The sequence below is a fragment of the Fundulus heteroclitus genome, chromosome 21, assembly GCF_011125445.2.
Source record: "Fundulus heteroclitus isolate FHET01 chromosome 21, MU-UCD_Fhet_4.1, whole genome shotgun sequence".
Classification (NCBI taxonomy): domain Eukaryota; kingdom Metazoa; phylum Chordata; class Actinopteri; order Cyprinodontiformes; family Fundulidae; genus Fundulus; species Fundulus heteroclitus.
The window spans coordinates 7,677,229-7,703,744 of record NC_046381.1 but is presented as its reverse complement, the minus strand read 5'-3'; the positions used below and the strand labels follow the sequence as shown (position 1 = coordinate 7,703,744).

Sequence of the window (26,516 nt, the reverse complement as noted above, 5' to 3'; positions counted from 1 at the left end):
ACAAAACATTTTTTTTTTGGGAAACTTAAACTTTTATTTAGAAATCCTCGTCTTCCCCTTTTCTGGGATTATAATTATGTCAGAAAAACGATGGCCTTGTCCTTTTTACCTTTGTTCAAAATAGGAAAGATAACACAACATGCCATCAAAAAAAAGGCAGCCGTGTGTTGATCTTCATAAATAGAAACTAGCTACTAAACTCGCTCTTATCTCCAGTCAGAGTAGTAATTATTAAGAGTGGATTAGTCCCTTGTTTAATTATTACACAACTCAATTGTGAGGAGTATTGCAAATGATGATACATTTCTCAAAGTGGCATGTCAGGCTCATCAGGTCTCCATATCCACTATTATAATATATAAAAAAAAAATACCATCTACCTGCTAACCTGTTTGGGTGACCTGTCTGTAAAAATGTCTTTTCTGTCTTACCATCATAAAAGACAACGTGCCAAGTTCCCTAAACTCCAATGTGACTTTAACTGTAACCGTAGGTCAGATGAGACTAAGGTTAAGCTATTGAGCGATAAACACTCCATGTGGGTTTGCTGTTAATAAAGAACGAATGTGAGGAACAGCACTCCATGCCCTCTGTTAAGTACAGTGGAGGACCTGTGATGCTAAGGGACAGTTTCTCTTTCAGATTCCCTGAGGATCTTGTTAGAGTGCCCAGCATCAGTGACTAATTTAAATACCAGGAGATGTTAGATAATCTGTGAGCCTCTGCCAGAAAAACAGGTCATCATTACGGTTTTTCAGTAGGAGAGTGATCTGAAGCATGATCTAATCCACACAAGGAACGGATTAATCGTCTCCAGATTAATAGAAAACCTGTGGTCTGAGTTGAAGGAAAAAGAAAATTATAAGAAAGGACCCGGGACCACCGGATGTTCTAGCGATTGTCCAAAAACAAGTGGTCCAAGGTCGTCCTCTCTGTATTCTTACATATCTTTAATATGAATTAATATAGAGGGCATTGTGAATGAAACTCATTGAAAATGTTGAGCTTTTGAATCGCACAAGTTTTAAAAGAGGCTGAGAAATAGTTAAAGGTTGAAATTTTTTTTGTTTAAAATCAAGTTCATTAAGAAACAAACATTTTCAAGCAACCAATTGATATATATATTTTTTTTAAGTTTTTGTCTTGATATCTAAATGTCCTTATGACTGACTACCTGGCAGTTGACCATGATCTTACAAGATTGTTTTTGAATAGATTTTTAGCTTCCTGTCGTCCCATAGATACTTATCTACCGGTATAGGTTCTATAAAAAGTAGTGTTGCACCAATGCCATTTTTTGGCCCCGATACCCGATACCTGGCTGTGCAGTATTGGCCGATACCGATACCATCTTAGGGTAGTAGAACTTTTTATTGCCTACCTGCAATCGGTGACAATAGTTGAATAAAGGCCAAAACAGTGCAACATTCATGAAATTATAACATGTATAATAGCAGTGCAACAGCAAGACAGTAAAATTACATTAATAATTGAATAATCTCTTTTAAACCCTGAGTTTTGGCTCTCAAATGCCAAAATAGTGCAACTTTCATGAATTTATATAACATGTATAATACTAGTCTGGAGAGAGAAGGCTGCGTTCAAGAGACATACAAACATCAAAATGGTATCTGTGCCCTATTTGTTGGTACTTTCTGATACCGATACCATCATTTTAGTGCTGGATCGGGGCCCCGTCCGATACTGGTATCGGTATTGGTGCAACACTAATAAAAAGAATAACCTTTTTTCTTTAGATGGAGGCGGATGTATCTAGGTGACGTGGCCACAGCTTAATTAAGATGGCCCTTAAAGGTGGATGGAAATGACTGACACGGCATACGTTGAAAACAAAGCCCGACGTGAAGCTAAAATAAGGGTCAAGAGGGGTTTGTGCTTGCCGGTCGGTGCGTGGTTGCTTTAAGGGACAATTGGTCCTAATACATCTCGGTACGTTCACCTCATTGCTCTAACTTCTTCTTCCCCAGTTCGTCCGTCTCCATGAGGTCCTGAGGAATGAGAAATCACCATGGAAACCCAGTCCCAGGCCAGTTCAGCAGCTGAGAAGAAGAAGAGGGTGGAGACCATTGTGGCTGCGAAGGGCTCATCGGCACGCACTGACATCAGCGAGAAGGCGGTGGCCTCCAGCACCACCTCAAACGGTACATCTTGCCTCTAACTTCCTACTAAAACTCTTTGGTTCGCGTGGACCAGTGGTTCGTAAGCGCTTAGGGTTTCAAACCACAAAGAAAAGCTGCTTCAGTGACTTTTTACCCCAACTATTGATGGTGAAAAAGCAGTAAACCAACTAAATGAGGTCAGAGTGAGAGTACTAGCTGCATAAATAACTACGATTATGTTCTGAATCAGTTTGGATCTCATTTATTGAATATGCTAAGTTCAGATTAAATTTAATTTTTCTGAGTAAATTCATATTTGAAGATTTTTGTTTTTACAAGATACCCCCTTCTACTTAATATTTCCCAACCCTATATATTTGGGAACTATCAATACAGACATTACTGAACTCATTTACAGAAACTGACACTTTAACAAGATCAAGGCAGGGCTCGAATGTGGTCAACCTGATCTGATTTAAATGTATTTTTCTAATTATTCACTGTCAAGTCATTCTGGAGAGAGTTTTTGATGGAAATATTCTGCACCAGATAAAAGAAAATTATGAACTGTGTAAGGAAGCACAGCCTGTTGTGTCAAATTGTTGAATTTCCAGCAATTCTTCTGTCCTGGTAAGAATATGGTGACAGTGGAAAGAAACAACTCCCTTATAAACAGGTAGAAGCCTCCAACAGAACCAGGCTCACTATGAGCGACAGCGCTAATACTAGCAATAGCTCGGCTAATGGGTCCATCCACAAAGGAGACAAAACTAAGCAGAGGACAAGCCTAGAAGAACTTTCCATGGGTAAAAAAGCAGAGTACATGGCTGCAATAGTAGTACTTTCTAATGGTGTAAATCAACAGCTTTATCACCATACAATGTTATACTGATTTGTTTGGATGTTGATACATTTGCCGATATAACAGTCTTACAATTTCCAATCGATATGATGCAATATTATCTACCCATCTAACACTAAATGACATTGGCATTAATTCACAAGATTTTTTTTTATTTCTAAGTAGGCATTTAAATCAAAAACAGCATTCTTCTCACTTTAATGAATTTCAAAATAAAGGCATATCTAAAAAAAATATGATATAGATTGATATTGTCATTTTGCATCAATGTAATTGGATTGTTACTCATTTAATTGATATATCGATGTGAATCGATGTATTGTTACACCCATAGTACTTTCTAGGGCGAGGAAAAACAACGAGTGTGCAGCAACTTAAATGCAGCAATACCTCTGTCAATACCTTATACATAAAGAGGCACAAAATTAAACAGAAGCACTGAGCTAGGAGTACTTTCTGTGAGAAAAACTAACGTTATTTCTGTTTTTAAATCTGTATTCCACTAAAAAGTTAGAAAGAAACAGACTTTCTTTTGGGCCTAACATTTTTAGAGTTTTGACCTCAACACCTCTCCCTAACTCCACCCGCGCATCTGAACAATGTATCACGCGTGTTCTCATTCTGATTAAAAGGTCAACATGTATGTCTTTGTTTCGGGTTCATCACGTTTCCCGTACAACACTCTTTGGTAGCGGCTCTGGCATGTTTGCACAACGAGGTCTTCAACACATGCCATTAAAAGTGCACAGAGCGTCATTAAGCCTGTCGTCATTCAGCCTTTCATTTTCAGATCTTTGGCTGGAAAGAGAAGTATTAAATGGCACATTTTGTGGAAAGCCTCAGAGGATCAAGCCAGAGTCATAATAAAAACCGGTGTTGAGATCACCACATCCCAAGCTGCAGCTGTGCTCATTAGCTGATAGAGGATTTGGAGAACTTGCTGCAAGAGTTGGGAACGCTTGACCGAGTGTTTTCTGACTCACCGCCATCAGCCCCGTGGACGTGTGAGAGGGGGAAGCAAACAATACGGGAAAGAGTAAATAAGTTGCTGCGACTCTGCCTCCAGATGGGACTTATCGCAGGAAGTGGGTAAGGTAATGCGTCTTGAAGCATCCGACGGAACGCGTTCGCTCTCCCCCTCTCCCAGATGGCCGGCGCCGTTTTATTCATTAACGGGACAGCGCGGAGAAAAAAAAAGTTAGTTGTGGAAAAAGCATGGCTGCAATTTGGCTCTGTGATTGGGGATTTTTCTTAGTAATGTCCTTGTAATTACGGCTCCGAACGGCACACGGTTTGTCTTGAAAACCTTGCAAAGGGAGTCCGCTGTACTGAAGCGGCTAGTGTCGCACTCCTTATAGCTACAGTAGTCTCCTAACGCACTTGATGAGGGAAGGAATAACACTTATCGGCAGAGAAAGGTCCCTTTTTTTTTTAGATCTTAATCTCTGTCACGGCATCATAATATTGCTTACAGATTCTTTGTGTGGTTATAATTACAGCACATTCCCAAATCCCCCCCCACCACCAGAACTCTTAACCTCTTATCAGGTGTAACCCTACACTGGCCTCAACTTTAACCCTCGCAGCCCCCTACCCTGCTGCCTCCATCCAAACAAAAGGTAATTGTGAGCATCTGTGGAACCCCGGCGACTAGTTTGCTCACGTGGTTGTTTTGCCCGGCAGTACGAGAAGTTGCAAAACCTGGAAAATGTGGAGGGGTGGATTTGTTGCTCGGTGTTTGAAAATGGCTCTCAAGCGGAACATAATAGACTTTTCCTGGATCAGATCATTTTTTTTTCTGTTCTTTTCCCCCGTTTTCTTTGACTTAGTTGTGTCCAGGTTGAGTAATCACTGAGACAGAGTTCCCACATGGTTGGCTAAATGGTGGCTTCATCCTGGGTGCCATTCATCTCCGCGGGCCCCCCCCTCCTCCTCGTCTATTGACAGCTCAAAGGAGCCGACCGGGCCACGACAGTGCTGTGATTGGGGCTCTTTAGGAGGATTCTTTTTTTTTTTGGGGGGGGGGGGTGTGGGGTTGCTCTCCCCTACAGTTCCCATCATTCACCAGGCAGGTGGACCACAAAATCTACTAATTCTTTGTTCAGTTCCGTTCCTTGCCCGAGTAAAATCTGTCACTGGGGGATCATTTGCTGTTTTAAAAAAGTGTTGTTTTTTTTGCAAGATTTGTAGAAAACTCTCAGAAAAAGTTGTTTTAGCAACAGATCTTTTACATCCTATGTTACGAAAGTCAAAAATGCAGTAAGAAGCAATTTGTGGCCAGATACTGATTTGTTCAGCATCCCAAGGTCAGGAATTAAATCCCAAATGGCTTTTTTTTAACGACTAATGGCATCTGCATATGGGACACCTGGTCTATCGTTACACTGTATGCCGGCACGGATTTTACTGATATTTTAAAACAAAGATAGAAAGGGTGCAGAGTTCACAATTAAAAACTTTATTTAGCATAATGACCCCGAAACGGTCCCGGCACTCTGGGTCCCTGAGCAAGACCCTTAACCCCCGTTTGCTCCCCGGGCGCCGCACAGTGGCATCCCACTGCTCCCCAAGGGTGATGGGTTAAAAGCAGAGAACAAATTTTGTTGTAATGTATGTTTCAATGTATGTTTCAATGACAATAAAGATGATATTACTATTACTATTACTAATGTGTTAATGATTAGCACCGCTAGTGGAATTAGGGCAGCTAGCATAGTTGGCGCAGATAGCACTGTTTGCACAAATGGCGTAACTTAAACAGAAGTCTCTGCGTTTATGTTAGAGAATCTAGATCCTATGACCTGAGATTTTCAAGGGTTGGGAAGATTTAAAATCCAGCGTATTCCATCACAGACTCAGGCTTCCTGTTATCTGCTGAAAGTCTCGCTCTCCCTAATGTGCTTGCAGTTTGAATGGATTGCAGACTAATAGAAATAGTTGCTAGAGGTTCAGAATACAAGACTTGCTCTCTATCGCCCTCTCGCAGCCATCGTGATCGTCGGATCTCTGACTTAATTTTGAAAACGCTTCCCGCGAAACTGAAAATGGCTAACTTTCTGTCTTCTTTCAGTAACATCGTCCACACAGAAGAGCGCTGGTGTCAGGGTGCTTTGTTAGCGCTTAGTATGGTGCCTTCACTGACTGGAGAAAAGATGAGGTTTTAACATTTCTGGCTGTCCAGTCAGTGGTCAGTGGTGTTGTGGTAGATGCAACCTGGTTATGCTTACATAAGGAGTGTTCACTGATTGATAAAAGATTGGATTTTTGATCGGTTCAGATTTCAGGGTTAATCAAGCTTAAAGTCTTTCAATTCCCTCCCGCCAGCTGATCTCTCAGTTTCACTCTAGTGCAAAACCTTTTTAATTTTTGCAGTTAAAAAAAAAAAAAGAGAGAGCAAGGGCAAGAGTGTCTCGGATGCAAACAAGTTAAGCTCTGAAGGGCTTCTTGTTAGAGCCCTATGTTACCAGAGAAATCCCTAAGCAAATACATAGCATGGCTAAAGAGTTTAATGGAGAAAAAAAGCACATGAATGCATTGAAAAAAATCTTTTCAAAGAGGGGAAAAGAGGTACAACGGAGGGGAGGGGGTTAGATAGAGGGAGAGTGAGGGCCCACCGTCTTTTTAGGCAGCCATTTAAATGATCAACAGTAAATAGAGGGGAATGTCATCTGACAGAAATAAAGTTCCCGTTAACAGCGGGGATGGAAAGTAATTTACAGATACGCTGTCCCCGCCATCTTTGTGCCTCCCAGATAAGGTTTCATTTCAGAAACGGATAGGAGACATTTTCACTTACGGGCCCCCATTCTGGGACACCTGTGATAACAGCTTGTGGACCCCTAATTGAAAATGGGTTTCAAAATGGATTTTCACTTTTCTTCCTCCTTCCTCTCCCCCTTCTCATCCATCCCCTCCCTCCCTCCCCCCCCTTCCTCTCTCATGACTAACTTCCCCCTCTAGGCTCCCCTCACCCCCTCTTATTTTCCCCGGCGTTCCCTTGTCGTCGGCTGCATGTGAAGGACAGAGAGGGAGGGAGAGGGGGAGTGAAGGGGTTTGGGTGGGGGGGGGTGCAAATGAAGCATTGGGAGCAGATCATCCCTCAGCCTGTGCCACGGCGATGACAGGCCCATGATCCGTCTTATTAATGAAATCATTGATCACTTGATGGGGCTCATAATCAACTGTTTCTGCACTATGTCCTGCCTCATCTCCCCCTCCCACCCCCCCTCTTCATGCTGCCACCTCTGTTCTCCACCTTTTAGCTCCTGCTGGCCATCCTCCTCCAAAAAGTACAACTAACATTTCAATATTCTGTGAAATCACGAAAAAAACTGACTTTTTTTTTAGGGGGGATACGGTCTTGCCTGCAACTACTGTGCCGTCTGTATTTGCACTTTATTTTATGAGGGGGGGCCACAGAGGTAGGCAAGGCCCCGCCTCATGTTACTCTGCCATGCCTGTTGGGGCTAATGAGAGAGAACTGATGGATGGATAAGAGACCTGATGCGAACCTCTGCTGGCCTTAAGGGTCAAACAGTCCAATGGCCGAGGTGTTATAGGGTCTGACACTAAACCTCCACACAGGGAAACAGGCTTTTATAGTCAAAATACCTCTTTAGGGTCTACACATAATGCTCCCTAGAAAAAAAATTATATTTTAAAACTTAAAAATCACAAATTTAACCACAATTTTACAGTCTATGTGATAATACAAACTATATTTGAGAAATATGCATCGTCTCTCCTAAAGTGTTCATACCCCAAGTTGCAGACAACTTCAACGCGTTTCGTTTTATGTGGCAGACCGAGACAAAGGAGAGTTTAAGTGAAAGTGTTTTGCAAACGAAACGTAAAACCGAGCGTCATCCCGAACACGCCGTCCTCAAGGTGGAACGTAGGGGTGGCGGCTTCATGCAGCGCGGGGATGCTTCTCTGCTGCAGAGACAGAGGAGGCAGGTCAGAGTAGTAGATAAACCTGTAAGAGGCTGCAAAACACCTGAGACTGGGGCCGACGTTCACTTTTCAGCAGGACGAGGTCCCTAAACGTGACCGATAAATGTTCACCACACATAAAATGCCAAATAAAATATGCTGAAGTATGCAACTGAAATGGGACATAATGTTAAAAAGTACAAGGGGGGTTGAATACTTCTGCAAGGCACCGTGTTGCAAAGTCTACCTGTTAGATCAGAGTTTGTAAAATCCCCACATGCACGCACACTTGACTGCGGAGCCATGGCCATTTCATGGACCTCTGCACTGAAGGCAATTTCCTGCAGCAGCAGGGAGACAGACTTTGGCAGAGCCACCTCTCGGGGGCCTGAGGCGCAGGATTAGCTTAGCCTCGCTGCCACGCAGGGCAGAGGGGGAGCCTCAGCTGGCCGGCTCAACTCGGGCCCTGCCTTGCCTCTCATGTCTGGCGCCCTTCCGCCTGCCCAGATCCGCCTGCCGGGGCCCCCTCTGCCCCTCCGCCGCTGGAAGATGCACATAAGCCACTTGCCTGAAGACTTCTGCAGACCGCAGGGATGCCGCCAGAACTTAGCTGTGGTGGAATTGCACACTTGCTCTTTATTGCTCAGTGCTCTGCCTACTTGATGTTGGACATGCTTGGCTTCAGAACTAAAAGAAAGTTCAAAATTGCAAAACAAAATACCCGTTTTTTCATTCATTCAGTCTTACAGGGACTGGAATCATATTGCTACAATGACAGCGGATTGATGAAAATACATAAGGTAGTGTTTGGTTACCCTAGGTTAAATCTCAACAACCGGTAACTATCATGTGTTTGGTCAAAGTAGGTTTGGCTTAAATTATTATTATTATTTTTTAGTGGGCTGCATGGTTTAACAGATGTCCGGAGTGTGAACCGCCTCTAGTCTAATGATTGGAGAAGATGGGCACCAGGCTCCACGCAAACCCGCCACAAATCAGTGTTTTCCTAGCTCGCTTTAGCTGAGGAAGCATTCTTGGGACAAAGCTGAGTCTGTTTCTAGTTTCGTTTGGACCCTGCCAGGGCTGCCCCTTGTCATCAACCCCGTTTGTATTGTTCCTGGATTAATTTTGTGGTATAGTTGCGCGACTTAGGTATAATCTTTGCCTTTTGCAGATGATGTGGTTGTGTTGGTGTTGGAAAAAATCAGGTACTCTTAGTCTGAGGTCATGGTTCTCACCCAGAGAAAAAGGCGGACTACTCCCTCCTGGGTAGTCTCTGCTTTAAGTAGACAAGTTCAAGTATCTTGGTGTTTAGTTTACAAGCGGTGACAGGATGGAGCAAAAGAGGGAACCGTGGATCGGGGTTTCATCATCTGTGCTTTGGTTCGTCATGGTGAAGATACAAGCGGGTGAAAAGAGTTTCTTCTGTATGCGGCCAAGATTCCGCTTTTAAAAGACAAAGTGCTCCGTCATGTGGGAGAAAAACTGGGCGGATTGTATACGTATATGTTAAACTGTGCATCCTTAATAGTCTGTGAACTCGTTGAGATCCTCCAGAATGAGCCTGAAGATTGTTGTTAGGCAGAGGAAGCTAAAGCTTTCCCTCCTGAACACCAAAAATAAGCGTAACACAATAGATTGATTGGTTGTTGCACCACGATTGCCGTCCTCTGTTACTCTGACCGAGTTAGACTTTATTTTGTATGAAGTTGACTTCTTAAGCCAAATAGGTTGAAATTACAGATGCTCTAAGAGTCATTTTCATTGTCATAATGGGTCCTTGTAGGGATCTTGAGGTGCATTTCAAAGACAAAACTAAGAACCAGAAATGCCTGAGGGTCTCCAGTCAATTGGGTCAGAAGCGGCAACCGTCATCTTTACGACATATCAGCTCAAAGACAGTCAGGCATCCTGCTCCTCCTGAATCTGCTGTCCTGCTGACCTCAGAGAGGCTCAGGGCTGACCAGAGGCCCCATAAACCCGTAAACCAATAAAGCATGGAAACAGCAGTTGATTATTCTACCATCCTGTCCATTTGTTGGCAGGCATCAGTAGCTCCCCTCCCACCAGGAGGCACAAAGCACGAGTGTCCTGATCCTGCCTGCAGGATTTATTGTGTTTTCTTTTTCTCTGCATCCTCCCTGTTGTCTTCAATCGCCCTCAGCTTCTTACTACTAGTGGGGTTCCTTGCTGAATGGACTTAGAGGATCCTGGACTCTGTTAATGTTTGTCGTCGACTTGAAGGAGAGCATTCAATACATTCAAATCATACAACTGATATATGAACAGAAATAGTTGAGCATAAATTGTTAATGGCTTATAATTTGTGATTATATAATTTGTGTCTTGTTGCCGACCCAGTTAGGGACAAACTTCAGCTGTCGGACAGATGACCCCCCACAATTGACTCTGTTCCACCATGAAGTCCAAAGTAAACTCCATGAGCGTAAAGTTAGAGAAAGCCATTGTGGTCATTAATCAGATGCCACCAACTATCTAATAAACACTGTTAAAAGTGTTGGATGGTGGTTGTTTGGTGCCGGAACATGTTAATAGATGGCAGCAAATGTTTTAACTAGGTGCCACCAGGCGTTCAGAGAGTATAGCGCCACCAGGTGTCAATGAAACACATGGTAGCACTTAAAAAAAACATAAAATCTGATGTTCTGCCCACCGATTTTGATTTCCAATGAGCAAGAAAGCAGTCAGAGCCTCCAAAACAGTCAATTACTTCAGAAAGCCTGGAGTTGGATCAGAGCTGTTCAAAACTACTGACTTTCAAAACTACAGACACCAGATGATGGTAGAAAAGATGTGATAAATAGCCTTCTATACCAAGTCGGAAAGTTCTGTAGCTTCAAAATGATCCCAAATCATCACCCCACCACCACCGTGCTTGACTGTTCGAGGTGTTTGGACGTTACGTATTGCGACATGTTTGGATAAAACCAAATATCTCTACTTTTTCTGTCTGAAAGTCATTGTTGTAGAAGTCTTTTGGTCATGCTGCCATATCTGAATGAGAATGAAGAGGCTTTCTTGTGTAAACAGTAAATGAACTCTAAATTTAAAACATGCTATTCAAACAAACAAAGTCACAGATGGATTTTTTGGGTTTTGTAATCCAACTGTAATCCAACTCTGGCGCTGGATGAGTTTGCTGGGATACCTACTCCTGTGAAGACTGGCAGCTGTTTTTAATGTTATTAATGTTATTTGCTCATTAATAATCTTTGAATCTTTACATAGTTTGGACTTTTACCCATCTCCCAGACTTTTCAGATGGCAACAAATGCTTTTTGAGTCCATTGCTGATGTCTTTCCACCCTGTTAACACAAAAATGTATCCTTCGGAGCAGCAAACCACCCAAAATGCTGCTTGTACAGAGTTGGTCAGTATTGCTGATGAACAATTAATCAGCTTCATCAACCAAGCAGCAAAGCTGTTACTTGATTTCTCCTTCGAACCCAAGCAGAATGCTGTAGTCAGCAAGTTAAAGAAAATCTGTATATTAGCCATTTGGTAGAAGTTTTTGAAGTATTTGTTATTAGCAGTAGAATTATAAGAGATACAGTAGATGTTAAAAGAAAAGCAACAACGGCCGAGTTACTACATACCTTACAGAAGTCAATTCATCTTTACAAAAAATTATGAAACAACTAAATCATAAAAGATGCAAAAGAAAAGGTTAAGAGCAAAAAACTGAATTTAGGACAAAGAAGTTTGTCTTAATAAAGACGCATATGTAGAAATGACACAAAAATATATATATATCCAGGTGTAATAAAATAACTGCATTCTGAATTTACACTTGTAGTGCCTGAAACATGTCATTGCAAGTTATCATCGCAATATCAATTTGAGCAAGATTGGAATAGTAAAGATTTGTTTGGACGCAATATTTAATCCAAAAATGTCATGGATTAAAACTCTGTCAATAATATATTTGGCCACTTGGACGTACTTCCCATTTAGGTTACCGAGATCCTGAAGGTCAAGGAGATTGGTGGGACAATTTAAATATGCAAAGAAACTCATTATTGATGAAAATGTGGGTTATTTGCAAATGACATTGTCGTTATATTGAAAAACAACACCAAGAGTTCATCGTTTCCTAACATGGTGAAGCCCTCATTTAAAAAATGTGTTCTTCACCTGAAGCAGGCTGTATGTTTCAGGTCAAACCCGGCAGATTAAAACAAGACATGCTTTCATATTTGAGGGAGCAAAAGGCGCTACGCTCCTTAATCTCCCTCCCCTGACCTCCACAACCCCCGCGGGCCTCAACTCCCACCCTGCTCACCGCTCCCCCTCCGTTCCCGCTCCCCTTTCCCCTCACAACTCTCTCTCCCTCGCAGTGTGAAAGAGGAGCCAGGATCAAAGGCCATAAACCACGGCAGTGATTTCTGGTGATTGATTAGAAGCAGAGGTTGAGAAGGAGCAACTCTCTCCTCTTCCCACCCTCTGGTGCGGTGCTCGTATTCTCCCAGGGCTTTCGTAAATAGCTTGGGCTCTAAGTGCGAAAAAAAAAAAAAAAAAAAAAAAGAAGTGCTGCCAGGGCTTGGCAGACGGAGTCCAGAAACGCATCCTAGGCCAGATTTTCCCTGCCCTCCTCCTTCTTCGATGGCAGAGCGGAGCGGTGTCGGTTGATAAGAACCATTTGTTGTCTCGCTCGGATCTGGGGAGGGACAGTGTAATCCCCCTCATCCTGGTCTGCGCTCAGAGCTGGAGGAAAAGAACAGAGGAGAAAGGGAGGAGGAGGAGGAGGAATTGATTTTCAGAGCGAGGGCATGTGGAGAATTGAACTCAGATGTGCGGCAAAGAAAAGCTCCACTCATGGGGAAACAAATGTCTGTTGCTTACAGCACAGGGGCTGTGCAATTTGAACTTGAGCAAGTCCTTCTAATGTTAATTGCATAGTTGTCTTTCATTATTCTCCCCCCCTCCTCCTCCTCCTCCTCCTGTCCTGGGGACAACTTAGCCCGGAGGCCTCTCGACGAGCAAGTGGTCCTGTAAAGGCATTTTAATGGGCCGCAGCCACTCAGCGGCGCTGAGATTAGCGCTCGGACCAAATCTTTCCACATGCTTGCTTTTGCACAATTACACCCGCGCCTCTGTCTGCGTCGGCGAGGCCGCCCGATCTCACCTGGAGCTGCGAGTCTAATGATGCTCGGAGTGTGGGGCCTTGCAGCGACAGCTCCGGAGCCGGCGAGATGTGTCTCATGTCAGACTTCGCGCCAGACAGGCTCCAATGAGGAAGAGAGAGGAGGAGGAGGAGGAGGAGGAGGGGTGGGAGTTTTTCATCGCAGCTGGAGCGAAGCCAGAACAAGAAGTGCAATTCTCCTACGGTTTTGTTTTTCCCTCTGTGGTATTTAAAAAATGATCGAGAGCATTTCTGAGCGTTATGGAGTATCTCATTACGCTCCTAAAAGCTTTTTATCCATCCGCATGCTCCCAAGATATGTACACAAGCATTACACCCTGCAAAAAAAAAGAAAAAAAAAAACTCCCATCAAGCATGCATGCAAGCATGCAGATGCGTTCACTTTCCTCCCGCCTATCCGCGCCTCGCACACCCGTCGCAGCTGCAGGATGGACCGGTGTTATTAACTGTCGGGCGACCTCATGACTTCATCTTCAGCGCAGTCAGAGGCGGCCCACATTATACGTCTCTGCTCGGCTCAATGGGCTCTTTGTTCTGGCTTGGCTCTGGAGCAGCTCGGCGTTGGAGCTGCGTGAGTCCAACAGTCCCACTGCGGCTCAAAAAGGGGGAGGGAGAGGTAAAGACGTAAGGGAGGTAGTAGAAGCAGATAGGGAAGGGGAATTTGAGGGGAAGATGGAAAGAGATTGAGGAGATTTGGGAAATACATGGGAACTGGGAGAAGGCCGAGGAGAACGGGCGGCGTGAGCGCGGAGCAGGAGCGAGTTGGCAGAAAAGCGGGATGTGAGGAAGCAAAAATAGGCGTAGGAAGGATAGAGATGCAGGAGAAGGCAACAGGTGAATCCCACAGTAGCACTTACGCCTTTTGCTCTGAATGCTTTTTTTTTTTTTAAATCTTTATTTCTACACCAGATCTGGAAAGGCGTCACATTAGCTGAGCTCAGTCCAGGATGAATGAAAAATTATATTTTTTTGAAAGTGAGTGAGCGAGAGGCGGATTCCTCCGTCGAGCGCGACGGGATGGGGGGGGGGGGGGGGGGGGGCTTATTACTGAGGAGGGACCAGCAAGAGGAGGGGAGTATTGAAACACGACAACTCAAAGAGAGGGAGGAAAAAGGGTCAAACATTGAACATTACAGTGACAGCTGTGTTATTTATGACCAAACTATGGGCTCATGGGAGCTACTGACAAAAAATGTCACGGTTTTAACGTAACAAAAAAGAAAACTGTGTGCAAAAATGTACAACAGGATGCCATTAAAAAAAACACGTAAAAGTCTATTACTATTAATAATACAGCTAGTTAAAATAATGCTTACTGCTTTAATATTATACCTATAAGGTGGCGTGAACGTACTTTTGCCTCATTTCTCCTCGTTTTGCTCTTTTGTAAAACCTAAATGTGTCACATCTTCAAGTAAACATTCATAAAGTTTTCAAATGATGATTTCATACATTAAGTGGAAAAAACATATTCATACCAACTTGGGCCTATGTGGAAATATAACTCCCTAAGCCCACTTTAATAGAAAAACCCCCCCAAAAAAACCCTTTAATAAAATTACGCTACAACATCCCAATTACATTTCAGCCCGAACTCTGACCAGATCACGCCACTGTCTTTACTTTGGTTTTGTTTTATTTAGACGTGAACTGGTCGGTGAGCTTTCGATTATTGTCCTGCTGCATAGGCTGAGTGTCTTTAAGCTTAAGGTCACAAGCTAATGGCTAAATATCCTTCAGGATTTTCTGCAAGACTGCAGATTTCATTGATCTATCAATTATGACAACATGCTTTTTCTTTAAAGTTCTGTTGTAGCTTCAATCTACACAATGCTTTTCCAAAAGTCCCAGGGATCATTAACGTGTTTATGAATATATTAGAATATATAGAATGGACCTCTGTGTTCTGTTCGGTCAGCAATCATTTTCCCCCCAGGACTCTCACTTAGATGCCATTTTTGTCCGGTCTCGTTTTTTTCTTGATGAATCCTTAACACTGATCTAAAATGAAGCAACCGAGGCCTGCAGTGTGGTTTTTTTTTTTTTTTGGCTATCGGCAAACAGCACCAGGAGAATGGGGAAGTTAGATTAACTATTTAAAAATATAGGCCTAAAAGCAATGTTTGATTTAATGTTAAAAACAAAATATAAGCGTAAAAGTGTCTAGACTCTTTAGCCTCTTTTGCCTTTATTATGCCACTGCAATGTATTTCTTTGTTTTTTTCTTTTCTGTTCATGTATAGCACTTTAAATCGTCTTAAAACGTGCTATACAAATAAACTTGCTTTGCTTTAAGTTGTTGTGGTTTCTTTTGTGACCTTCAGAATGAGTCATTAAAGCACCTGTGGAATAATTTTGGTAGTCTGGGCGATGTTCCATGTTTTCGTCATTTGGGAAAAATGGTTCTCCATATGGTTTTCTGCGAGCCCCAAAATCTTAGAATGGACAGTGCTGATGATTGCCGACATTGCAAGGTTGATACATAGAACTTTTTTGGCATTTTATTTTGTGACGTTTTAAACTTCTGCATTATGTCAGAAAGATTCTATTGAGGTAATTCCTTTACTTTCATTTCCTTTAATTTGAGGGAGAGTTGGTGTAAAACAGCTGATCAGATCAGAAGAAGGGGCCAACCATTAGCAAGTTATAAACACTTACTGAGTTTGTTGTGAGCACCAGAGATTATAAAGTCTAATAACTGCTGGGATGAAGGACTTGTAGATGTTCCATGTATGCTTTTACTTTGAAGTCTCAATACCGAGGTGAAGAAGTGCTGTGTGGTTGCCAGGGTAACCTCAGTTGGAAATTAACAGATCGTCGTTGATTTTCTAACCGTGAATTCGCCCAGTTTAACACTGAGATAGTCTAGACACATTGTACAGAGTCAATCACAACTACCAAATTAGCTATGTATTTAGCCGAGTTAGCTGCACAGCAATCAGGCCCACAGTCAGGCTAACTCTTTCAGCTCATTTCAGATATGTTATTATAATTTTATTACTACCTCATAGTTACATAGTTTTCTTGGTCCAAATTATTTTTGTCTTTTTTTGTTTTGCCCTCTTTACAGTAATGTTTGAACTCTTGTAATTAAGTTATGTAGCTTAACGCCTACCCAGGTCCACTGTTATGCTAATTCTTTTAGCTTGTATCAAAGGTTGGTTTAAAAAAAAAAAGAAGCATTACCTTAAAGGTCATAGTTCACATGTAGTGAAGTGAGGTTCTGTAAACCTATTATTGATAGTTTCTTGCTTGTAACAGAAATATGTCATTTTGTTGTGAATTTGTTGAAATGTGAATAAATCCTGACAGGTGGAAGGCTAACAGCTAGTCAGACGGCGTGCCTTAGCTAATTTTAACAATTTGAAACACATCCAAGTGGAATAATGCATCTCCATGTTATTCAAAGCTAGTGGATATTAAACATCTGCTGTTTCACAAGGGATCATTGTTGAATTGGTAGCTGTTTTCTTATTCGATCCACATCTGTGTACGCACAATTATGTTGATGGAGGCTGTTGGCTGTACAAGTCTGTATTAAGACTGATGAATGGCAATTTTCTTGTAGCTAAGGCATGACCGTCCTAAAAGTTTCCCAGCTGCAGACGTTGACCTTTTGAATCAGGATAGAGATTTAGGGGAATTCCTCTCATTCAGCCCTTATATACAGCTGGCTGAAAGCTTGTAGTAACAGGTGGAGGAGGGGGAGCGCTACCTACTATTACACACCACCAGGGAAAACTCTGCCACTGTCTCTGGCTTGTCTGTAAAACGGGGTTAACTTCCAACTTCAAAAGCTTTTATTAAAAAATAATCTGCCACTTGAAACCAGAGACATCTTTATCTGACAGTATAAAAGTATGTTTGCAAATAGGCATGAGCTGCAAAGAGACTCTGATGGCTTCATAGCATTTAAATTAACAGTGTTGAATTTCCAATATTTAGAAATTTTGTTATAGCCACTGTTTTGCCTTTTTTTGTTGAAAAGGCACGTCTTGTGGTGCTTACACTGACTCTAGAAAGAATATTGAGTAATATGTGTTCAAATGAGTATTTGCACAAAAATGCAAAGTTCTTAATGTGAAACGGTACACTTCTGTCTGCACAGAAAAGCTGCAGTAGTACTGTAATTATGTGTTTTAAAAAAAATAAAAAAATAAACCTTGACATGGAATTTCACTGTTACATTGGTGCAGTACTTGCAAGTTCTTTGCAAATGAGCTAAATTATCTCTTTGGCTTCGGACAGTAACACCAAATGCTAATATTTTAATTCATTTCTTATGTAAATGTACAAATCATAAGGTAGCATGCTCTTTTGTGGCCATTCACGTCATCAGAACACACCTGGAGCAAAGCGGCGAGATTCATTTCTTAGTACTGTTTCACTTCATACGCTGAGAACTTTCCCTGGGGTTTTTTACAGTGCAGTGATGTGGGAAACAGGATTTTAAGATCAGTGATTGGATGTTTTATGCCCCGGCGCTCCCTAGAATCATGCATGACTTTACAGACAATTTAAGGCTTTTGCTCATCTTCTGTAATGATGATTCAAGAGAAAGAATTTTATGTCCGTTCAAAGCTTTTCCCACACCCACTTCTCACCAGTATCCTTAAATTATCCGTAGGGGGGGAAAAAAAAAAACCTGCTGAGATCTCGCCTGAAATAATAATTATCGCTATAAATAATATTGTTAGATTTAACTTATTCATAAAACATTTATTTTAGTCATTAGTGCAATACATCCAAATGCAAAACTCTCCTCTAAGCTCCTCCAGAACTCTGAGTATTTTCAACTTCTAGCAGATAGCGGTTAAACCGGAGACTTCCCTGCCGGCTGCACACAGTAATAACGTCCCCCATGTTTAGCATGCATTTTTAAGGGGGAGTGACACAAACTAAATCCTTTTTGGAAAGCAAACTCCTTTGATGTCACACTTCCTGCAAGGGTCATGTCCACATTTTATGAGCTCAAGCGGCTGGTACCTTAATAAAAGGTCCATTGTGAAGTTTGCTTGGAGTTTCAGTGACAGTTAATATGTCTGACTCTAGGGCTAAAACATTGATTTCAAATACCGCCAGAGGGTTATTGTATTTTAGCTCTAAGTAACCTAATATATGGCCAGAACAACCCCTCGCTGTGGGAAGAGAGGGAAGGAGTCAGTTGCGTCCTGTTATTTTTATGGCATTTGGCTTGTAGTTTGGAATTCCAATTGTCATGCTCTCTGGTAAAAAGGCCTTATGTCCAAATGTGACGGGTTAGAAACTGTAAGCGTTACCAGCTGCAGCATCAAAGCTCCGGGCATGCTGTTCGTTTAACCCAGATCCGTCACACTCATGTGCAGCCCCCCGATTCAACCTGTAATGTAGACATTCAGGGGAAGGCATTAAGCAGAGACCAAAGTAGATTTATAGGCGTGAGGTGACTCCAAAGCCCTCTACCTGTGATATGTCAGAGATCAGTGGACGTGCTTGAGTACAGTGCGCTGCGAAAAATATTCATGCCCCTTGAACCGGTCCATATTTTGTCATTTTATAAACACGGTCTTCATTTTGCTTTGTTTTTTTGTTTGGTTTTATATGTGATTGATCATCACAACATATTTCACAGTTGTGAAGTGAAAGGAAAATGAGGCATGGTTTAATTATTATTATTATTTTTTATTTTTATTTTATACAAATAAAAATGTATTTAGGCCCCCTCACTCTTTCGGCTTTACCCTTTCAGAGGTCACCGCAGCGTGTAATTTATCTCCATCTAAACTTATCTTCTGCATCTTCTTCTCTCACACCAGCTACCTTCATGTCCTCTTTAACTCCATCCATAAATCTCCTCTCTGGTCTGGCTCCAGGCCTCCTGCCTGGCAGTTCCAGCCTGAACATCCTTCTACAGATGTACTCACTATTCCTCCTCTGTACGTGTCCAAACCATCTCAGTCTGGCCTCTCTGGCTTTATCTCCAAAACATCTAACACGAGCTGTCCCTCTGACGGACTCATTCCTGATCCTATCCCTCCTCGTCTCTCCCCAAAGAGAACCTCAACCTTCATCTCTGCTGCCTCCTGCTCTGCCTCCTGTCTCTTCCTTAGTGCCGTTGTCTCTAAACCAAACATCAGACTGAAGCCCCCTTCACTTTGATTCCCCTAAATATAAATAAGTGCAACCAATTGCCTTCAGAAATCTACCTGTGTGCAAGTCTCAGAGCGCTGCTCAATCAGTCATCCAACAATGGGTTGGCACTGCAGAAAACCTAAGAAATGTCCCTCCACCTAGACTGGCAGGCTTTGCAAGGACAGCGACAATCAGAGAAGTACCCAAGAGGCCCGCAGTAACTTCAGAGGAGCTGTAGAGATCAACAGCTCAAGTTGCAAAGTGCAACACGACAACTATTAGTCATGAACTTTGTGGAAGAATTTCAAGTAGAAGAGCTATCGTCTATAGCAGGGGTGTCCAAACTTTTCAGTACGTGGGCCGAAATTGTCAAGTCAAAGGAACTCAAGGGCCAAAAAAGTAATAAAAAAAAATTTAAACCAAAAAAATATGTTAATTTGCTTGCGCTACAAAATATGATAATTTTAAATACATAAATTACCCCGTTGTAGGAAATAAATGTGTAAATCACTGTATATCTAAAGTTTTAAAAAAGAGTTTTGCTTATTTGCCGTATTAAAAGATGGTCGTCCAGTTTGCAAATTATTTAGAATAATTTAATTTGACTCTTTAACAATAATGAACTCTTTTTGGTCAAGCAATATCAGAACAGTATTTGGGTCGGTTGTTCTTTGAAAACACTTGCTGTAATTAGCCAATTTTAATAATTTAGTTCAAAGCAGATTTTAATGCACCAAAGTCTGATTTTGAGTCATTAAATGTCATTGGACAGATGTTACTATGAAATTAAAGATAATGACAAAAGGGTGTTTATTAAAAGATGAAAACTTTTACATTCTCAATTATAGGATTTTAACTTTTCTAGAATAGTTTTGCCCTAATTAAAAACTAAAATCTTCCATCTGCATCAGCCTGTGCTGGTGGACCAAATCTTTTTTGAAATGCAGTTAGAGGGCCACCCAAAATCAGCACAGGGGCCACAAATGGCCCCCGGGCCGCACTTTGGACATGCCTGGTCTATAGAAAGGCATCAGAAGTCACATTTGCAGTTTGCTAAAGACCATTTAGGGGACACTGTAAAACTGTGGAAGGTGCCCTGGTCAGATGAGAAATTGATACTTTTTGGCCAACATGCAAGTGTGGAGGCAGCATTGGAGGCTTTGTGGATACTCTTCTTTAGTAAGGACAGGGAAGCTGGTGAGAGTTGACGTGGAGAAGGATGGATTAATACTGTGGGAAAACTTGGGGGACTGCGGCGCATGTTACATACAGCCAGAGCTATAATAAAATAGTTTAGATCAAAGCATTTTTTTTAAGTGTTAGAATAACCCAGCCACATTCCAGAGCTAATCCAATTGAGAATCTGTGGCAAAACCTAATGATTATATTCCCAGATGCAGTCTCCATCCTATCTGCTTGAAATATATTACACTGAAGTAAGTCCAAGAACTTTTGACTCTTAAGATGCAACACTGACAGGGACAGACCCCAAAAGGGTAAATGTTAGTACAAGATATTGACTCGGTGTGGATGAATACAGATGAACGCCACACTTCATATTTGCATTTGTAAAATAAATATAAAACCACATACCCTGTTTCTTTTTCTTCACTGTTATGCGCCTTTGCTGCTTAGGTCTATCATATACAATCTTAATAAAGCACAATAAACATTGGGATTGTGTGTTCAAACTGTGGAAAGGCTTAATGGCTCTATACATTTTAGAAGTCACTACATGTTCCTCTAATAGTTTCTTTTATAAGTGAATTTAGATTTTACACTAAACCTTCTCGCAAGACATCCAACAGGAGTCTAGCCGAGGTATTTCTCTCCGTTAGCTGTAAACGGCCTAAAACAATCTTGGAAGAAAGAAAAGCTGTTTTCACAGTTGAACACCATTTCAAAAGTTTCTAATTACTTTCTCACGTAAATTTCGCCCCAGTTCATAGAGCTACGCTAACAGGTGTGAGAAGCGCTCAGCAGCAACAGAGCAGGCAATGAGTTGTTTAGACAGATCTGAATATCCACAGGCTTAATCACCGTGGAAGGCTGAAAGAGAGAGAGAGAGTCCACTTCGGACTCACCAGTCATTGATAAAGTGCTTAGCAGCAGGAAAATTAATGAATCCGGCCTGACTGGTTGGGGGTGGGGGGAGTTTGGGGGTTGATGGGGAGGGAAAAGGAGAGGGGGGGGGGGGCATGGGAGGGTAATCCTGTTCCAGCTAAACGGCTGATCCCTCTCATTCCTCAGATATCAAATGTCAAAAGTTAAATTAGCCTGCTAGCCTCAGATACGAGTTAACATGCTTTTAAACGGGGCGTGGGGCGGTGATTCCTGCCCCCTCTGGGATAGTGGGCAGGTGCCTTTGAAGTGTCTAATTATCCAGCTTCCACTAAGTGCAGGCAAACCAACCTAATGGGGGGAATTTGCGTCTCAGTTGAATGCGGGGGAAAAAGCTGCGAAATTAGTGTATATTGTATCAGAATGAAAACACCAGCCCCTGAATGTTGTTTTTACAGAATATTCAGAGCGATTGAGAACTTTTCAAAAGGTTGCATCCCTCCACATTGACAGAAGCCCACTATATTTTTGCATCACGTTTGATGTGCTTGAAATTTTAGTATTTTTTTTCTAGTCAGGGCTAACTGTTGGCTCTGGATCCATTTGCCTTGGCTGGATATCCATTTCTCTTGGCGAGGCCCTCCTAATCTGAGTGCCACAGACTTGGTCTGAATTACTTTGGTTTCAGAAGTGGGATTCCAGTGCTGAGGTCCAGCAGAAAAGCTGGCCCGCTCTGGTCTCATCGGCACACGGCCCGGAATGACCCTAAAAAGAACCACTATGCCGCTTGGATAGTACCCTGCCCTCACAAATAATCATACATTGTATATTGTTGCAGCGGACAATACAAGTGACCGAAAGGTTAAGACTGATGACAGCGGGCTTGTGACCTTCTTCAGAACTGCTAATGCAGTCAATCAGAGCTCTAAATGGCATCTTCTTCTTTGAAGCTTTGATCAAATGCATCTCTTGGTGTTTGATTCGTCGAAGAATGCAGGCCAAGATGCCCTTTGAGTCGCAAACGTTAAAAGCTGTAACTATCAGTGGTCAAAAAAAAAAAAAAAAAGAAAAAGAAATAGAAAGAAAGAAATGCATCAGGGCACATTTTCAAGTCGAAGCTTTCAGCCCTCTCACTGCAATGCTCATTGCTCTCTCACAATGTGGCCCTGATGAAATGGTCGTGGGGTTTCAGGCCGCTCTATGGTGGGCCTGTGCCCCTAATGGGTGAATGAAGGGCGGTGAGGGGGCAGGCGGAGGCTTGGGAAAGACACAACCCCGCTGTGAGGCTGATTTGAGGTGAGCGAAGGGAGAGAAGGAAGGAGTCAAGCAGGCTTTGATTTAGCCCCTCCCCCGCCCCGGGGTCTGGAGGCTGCTACTGCGAGATGCTGAGCTCTGGGTGCATCCCTGAAGACCCCCGGCGGCAGAGAGAACAGGCAGGGATGGTGGGTTGCGGAATGGGGTGGGGGGGGGGACATTTGCTACTGAAAGCCAAATTGAGATGTGGGAGTTGTCAAATTTGCCTGGATGAATATTGAGGAGGGCATTTGTGAATGCTGTGCTGGAAACCAGCAGCTGACAAAGGACTGCTAACCAGGAGAGGGACCTCACTCATGTCTCTCTACAATTTGGCAAACCATCACTCATGCATCGATGAGCCAAAAAACCTGGCAGTGGAGTCACACATTATTGCAAAGTTAGAAAAGGTCTCCAAAGGCTGTAGCTATAACAGACTTTTTTTTTTTTTTTACAGAGGATTAATAACTACCCTGACCTTGATATCATTACAATGATCTCAGTCTGGGTTAAGTTTGGGTTAGTTTCTCAACAGCTTGTTCGGGAGTCATTCTTTTTACTCATATACAAGAAGCTGAGGACTCTAACCAGCGTATAACGCATACCTGAACTCTGTTGTAGAGACGGTAGCAACTATCTTGTAATACCGAGCTAATCGTCCAAGGAGTTGATCGGGAAAAATGCCCCACACAATTGCACTAATCTCCCCCTCTTGCCGGTTGTTGTTGGTTTAATACAGTCCCTCGTATATCAGCCCGCACTAATCGTGAATGATTCCCTCTGTCTTTAGTGGCCCTGCCAGAGCCGGTGAATCAGGTACGCAAAGCCTAAGCCGCTTGGAGAGGTGCTCTTATTAAACTCCAGCCAGCTGCTGGAATTTTTCTTCCCCCTCTCATTGTTGATTGGGGGAGTCTTGAGTCTTTCCCCTGGAGTTGATTTGCAAGAGAAAGGAAGAAAAGGGAGCAAGAGATTATTGCACAGGAGGAGAAGAGCTTTGAAGGAGTGTTTTGTGATTTCACCACATATCCCTCTACCTCTTTCTCCATGTGCTCCCTTAGCCAAAACATGTTTGTGCCGTGGCGCTTTTAGAAGTTAGAAGGTGGAACTCTGATTAGGCCTGGCTTTGGCCCAGAGAAAAGCTCTTGGGGAGATTGGAGCATGCAATGGCCCCTCGTAGACCCCTGAAAAATGTAAGTCCCAGACTGGAAGGCTAGTCAGATACTTGAGAGTTAAGGACAGCTTGTCATGTGGAGGATGTGGAGAAGCAATCCTCCTTCTTAACCTACGCCTCTAGAAGATTCCTTCAAAACAACAGGGACGGGGTTTTGCTTCACTTTTGATTTGTCTAAATTGGCTGGACACTCTTAACTTTAGCCCCTCTTATCCTGGAGCCTAACTCTTTGAGGCATTGCCCCCACTCCATATCTCATTATCTCTTTCAAAATTTCGTTTTGTCATTGCACCCACGCACGCTTTCATACCCACCCCCATTAAAGGCAGTACACTGAGTTTTCTCGAAAAGGTATTTGAAACAGAATCTTTCAATAGAGACTGCAGATGAGGGGGGAGGAAAAAAAGAGGAGAAACCTGGATTTTAGGGTTTAATGAGTGGCCTGCTGGGGGTGAAAGAGGGATAAAAAACCAAGTGAGTGAGAGCAACAGAGAGTGCATTTGTGGAGGGTTAGAGGGAGAGGAGAAAGAGTCGTAAGGGAGAAAGAATGCAGGAATGAAGTACCAGGTACCATTATAGTGGCAAAGAAAGCTGCTGAAATACTAGAGCTGGGGCGTGTGCTCTGATCAGGACGGCAGTGAGCACAATTACCTTCTTTTCAAATCCTTCAGTGACACTGCGGGAGGAAGGAGGACTTTGAAACTTGAAAGGCAAGAGCTCGCTTTCAACCTCAAACGCGAGCAGGAAAGGGCTCTGAAATTTGTTCAGTGCTCCCCATCCACCATTAGCTTGTTTCTTCCTCTCGCCTCCAGGCATTTAAGCGCTTTTTGAAAAGATGTTAAGAAATTCAATCACCATAGAGAGAGAGCGGGATAGTTCTTTTTTTTCTGTTTTTCTTTTTTTTTTTAAAGGCATGCTTTCCTCTGGTCCACAGAGGACCGGCCTGCTGCTTTTGTGTTGTGTGTTGAATAGACCTGCAAACTGGTAGAGGACTGGATGCGGCAACCATGGGAAAACAAGGGAGAAATAAAAGTAGAATCTAAAATGAAGAAAGGGAAAAAGGGAAGCTATCTGTTTGGCAGATGGGCAGAAGTTCGGCAAAGGATGGAGGTTTTAACTTTATAAAAGTTGCACATGTTGTGGAGGAAGTTGTTAACATCTGATGGTATGTTATTTACGACTTCTGGCTTTTGTAATGCTGAATGCCGATTTTGCCAACTTCAGTGTCTCTTTAAGAAATAATTAGCAGTGTCCAATTTAGTCATCATGTCTTGAACGGCCATTGATTACTCATAATAGCAGAAGAGGTGATGTCACACTGTGTGTGTGAGGGAGCAGGAATTGAGATGTTGGACCGCATTTTGCATTCTATTGTAGAGTTTAGCAAAATTAGCACACCCAGCATTACTAACAGTAAACATAAGAGCTTAGCTCAGATTGAGTGTGGTTGCATCTGTTTTAACTGCACATCCTTTATTGTATTTCTAGAAATACATTTTAATTTGTGCAGCTTTTCTGGACTTGTGGTACTTGTAAAACGGCAGAAGCCTGGACCCTCTCTGACAGCTCCCGGTCTATTCAGCCATTTGCCAGGTCATACCTATCCATAAATACTGTACATGTTACATAGTTAAAGTTAAAAATCTCAAAAGGTTGAAACAGAGCACCTTTACTTTACTGTGGTCAGTCTTCCGGGTATCCACTAATGTCAGTCTTAGGTCAATTCGCTCTCACCAATTCAACAAAACATCTCTAAGGCAGGTTGGTTGATGTCCTGCCTTCCTGTGGAAGATGACTTATGTTTGTGCTACAGAAAAGAAAGGTTTGAGAACCACTAAAGGTGCAAAAGAATGAAGTGGTGAAGGAGTAAATCGACTGTAAATCAATTTACTCAGATAAGTGGAGAATAAGAACTAAATGCTGCTTCTCCATGTTTGGTTCTAGTTCTGGGAATGCAGACTAGACCAGAGACAGAAGACCTGAGTGGTCTGGAGGGTTGATACACTGATAACAAGTCTGTAATGTATGTAGGTGCTAAGCCATTTAGGGATTTATAGACTAACAGAAGTATTGTAAAGTCTATTCTCTGAGATACAGGGAGCCAGTGTAAGGACTTTAGAACTGGGGTGATGAGCTCTACTTTCTTAGTCTTAGTGAGGACGCGGGCAGCAGCGTTCTGGATCAGCTGCAGCTGTCTGATCCACTTTTTTGGCAGACATGTGAAAACACTGTTACAGTAATCAATTCTACTAAAAATAAACACCCAGATTTCAGGCCTGATTAGTGGTTCCTAGCTGAACCTTTGATCTCTCCTCTATTGGTCCTAAAATTATTACTTCAGTTTTGTTTTTATTCAAGTGTAGAACATTTTGCCACATCCTTGCATTGATTTCTCCGGAGCATTTACTCAGTGCTTGAATTGGTTCATAGTCACCTGGTGACATGGTGATGTAGAGCTGTGTGTCATCTGCATAGTTATGGTAACTGATGTTTTTTTATGATCTGAGCTCGAGGAGCATGTAGATATTTAATAGGAGGGGACCCAAGATGGGCCCTTGGGGAACCCCTCATGTGATTGTTGTGGTCCCTGATGTAAAGTTACCTTTTGACATGAAAATCCCGGTCCTTTAAGTGGGATTTAAACCAGTGGAGAGCTGTACCACAGAGGCCGACCCAGTTCTCCAGGCGTTCTAACAGGATGGAGTGATCAGCTGTGTCGAATGCTGCACTGAGGTCCAATAGAACCAATACGGTAGTTCTTCCACAGTCTGCATTTATATGGATGTCATTAAACACCTTGA

The 26,516-nt window shown here is 42.5% G+C and overlaps 1 protein-coding gene across 1 annotated transcript in view; it reads left to right on the top strand.

The window, feature by feature from the left end:
• gli3 (GLI family zinc finger 3) overlaps positions 1 to 26,516 on the top strand; it is a 154,615-nt gene that overhangs the window by 26,477 nt on the left and 101,622 nt on the right. The window contains exon 2 of the mRNA XM_036125807.1: positions 1,989 to 2,162. Coding sequence (XP_035981700.1) covers positions 2,030 to 2,162 — 133 coding nt within the window. The 5' untranslated portion in view covers positions 1,989 to 2,029. The remainder of the gene's footprint in view (positions 1 to 1,988; positions 2,163 to 26,516) is intronic.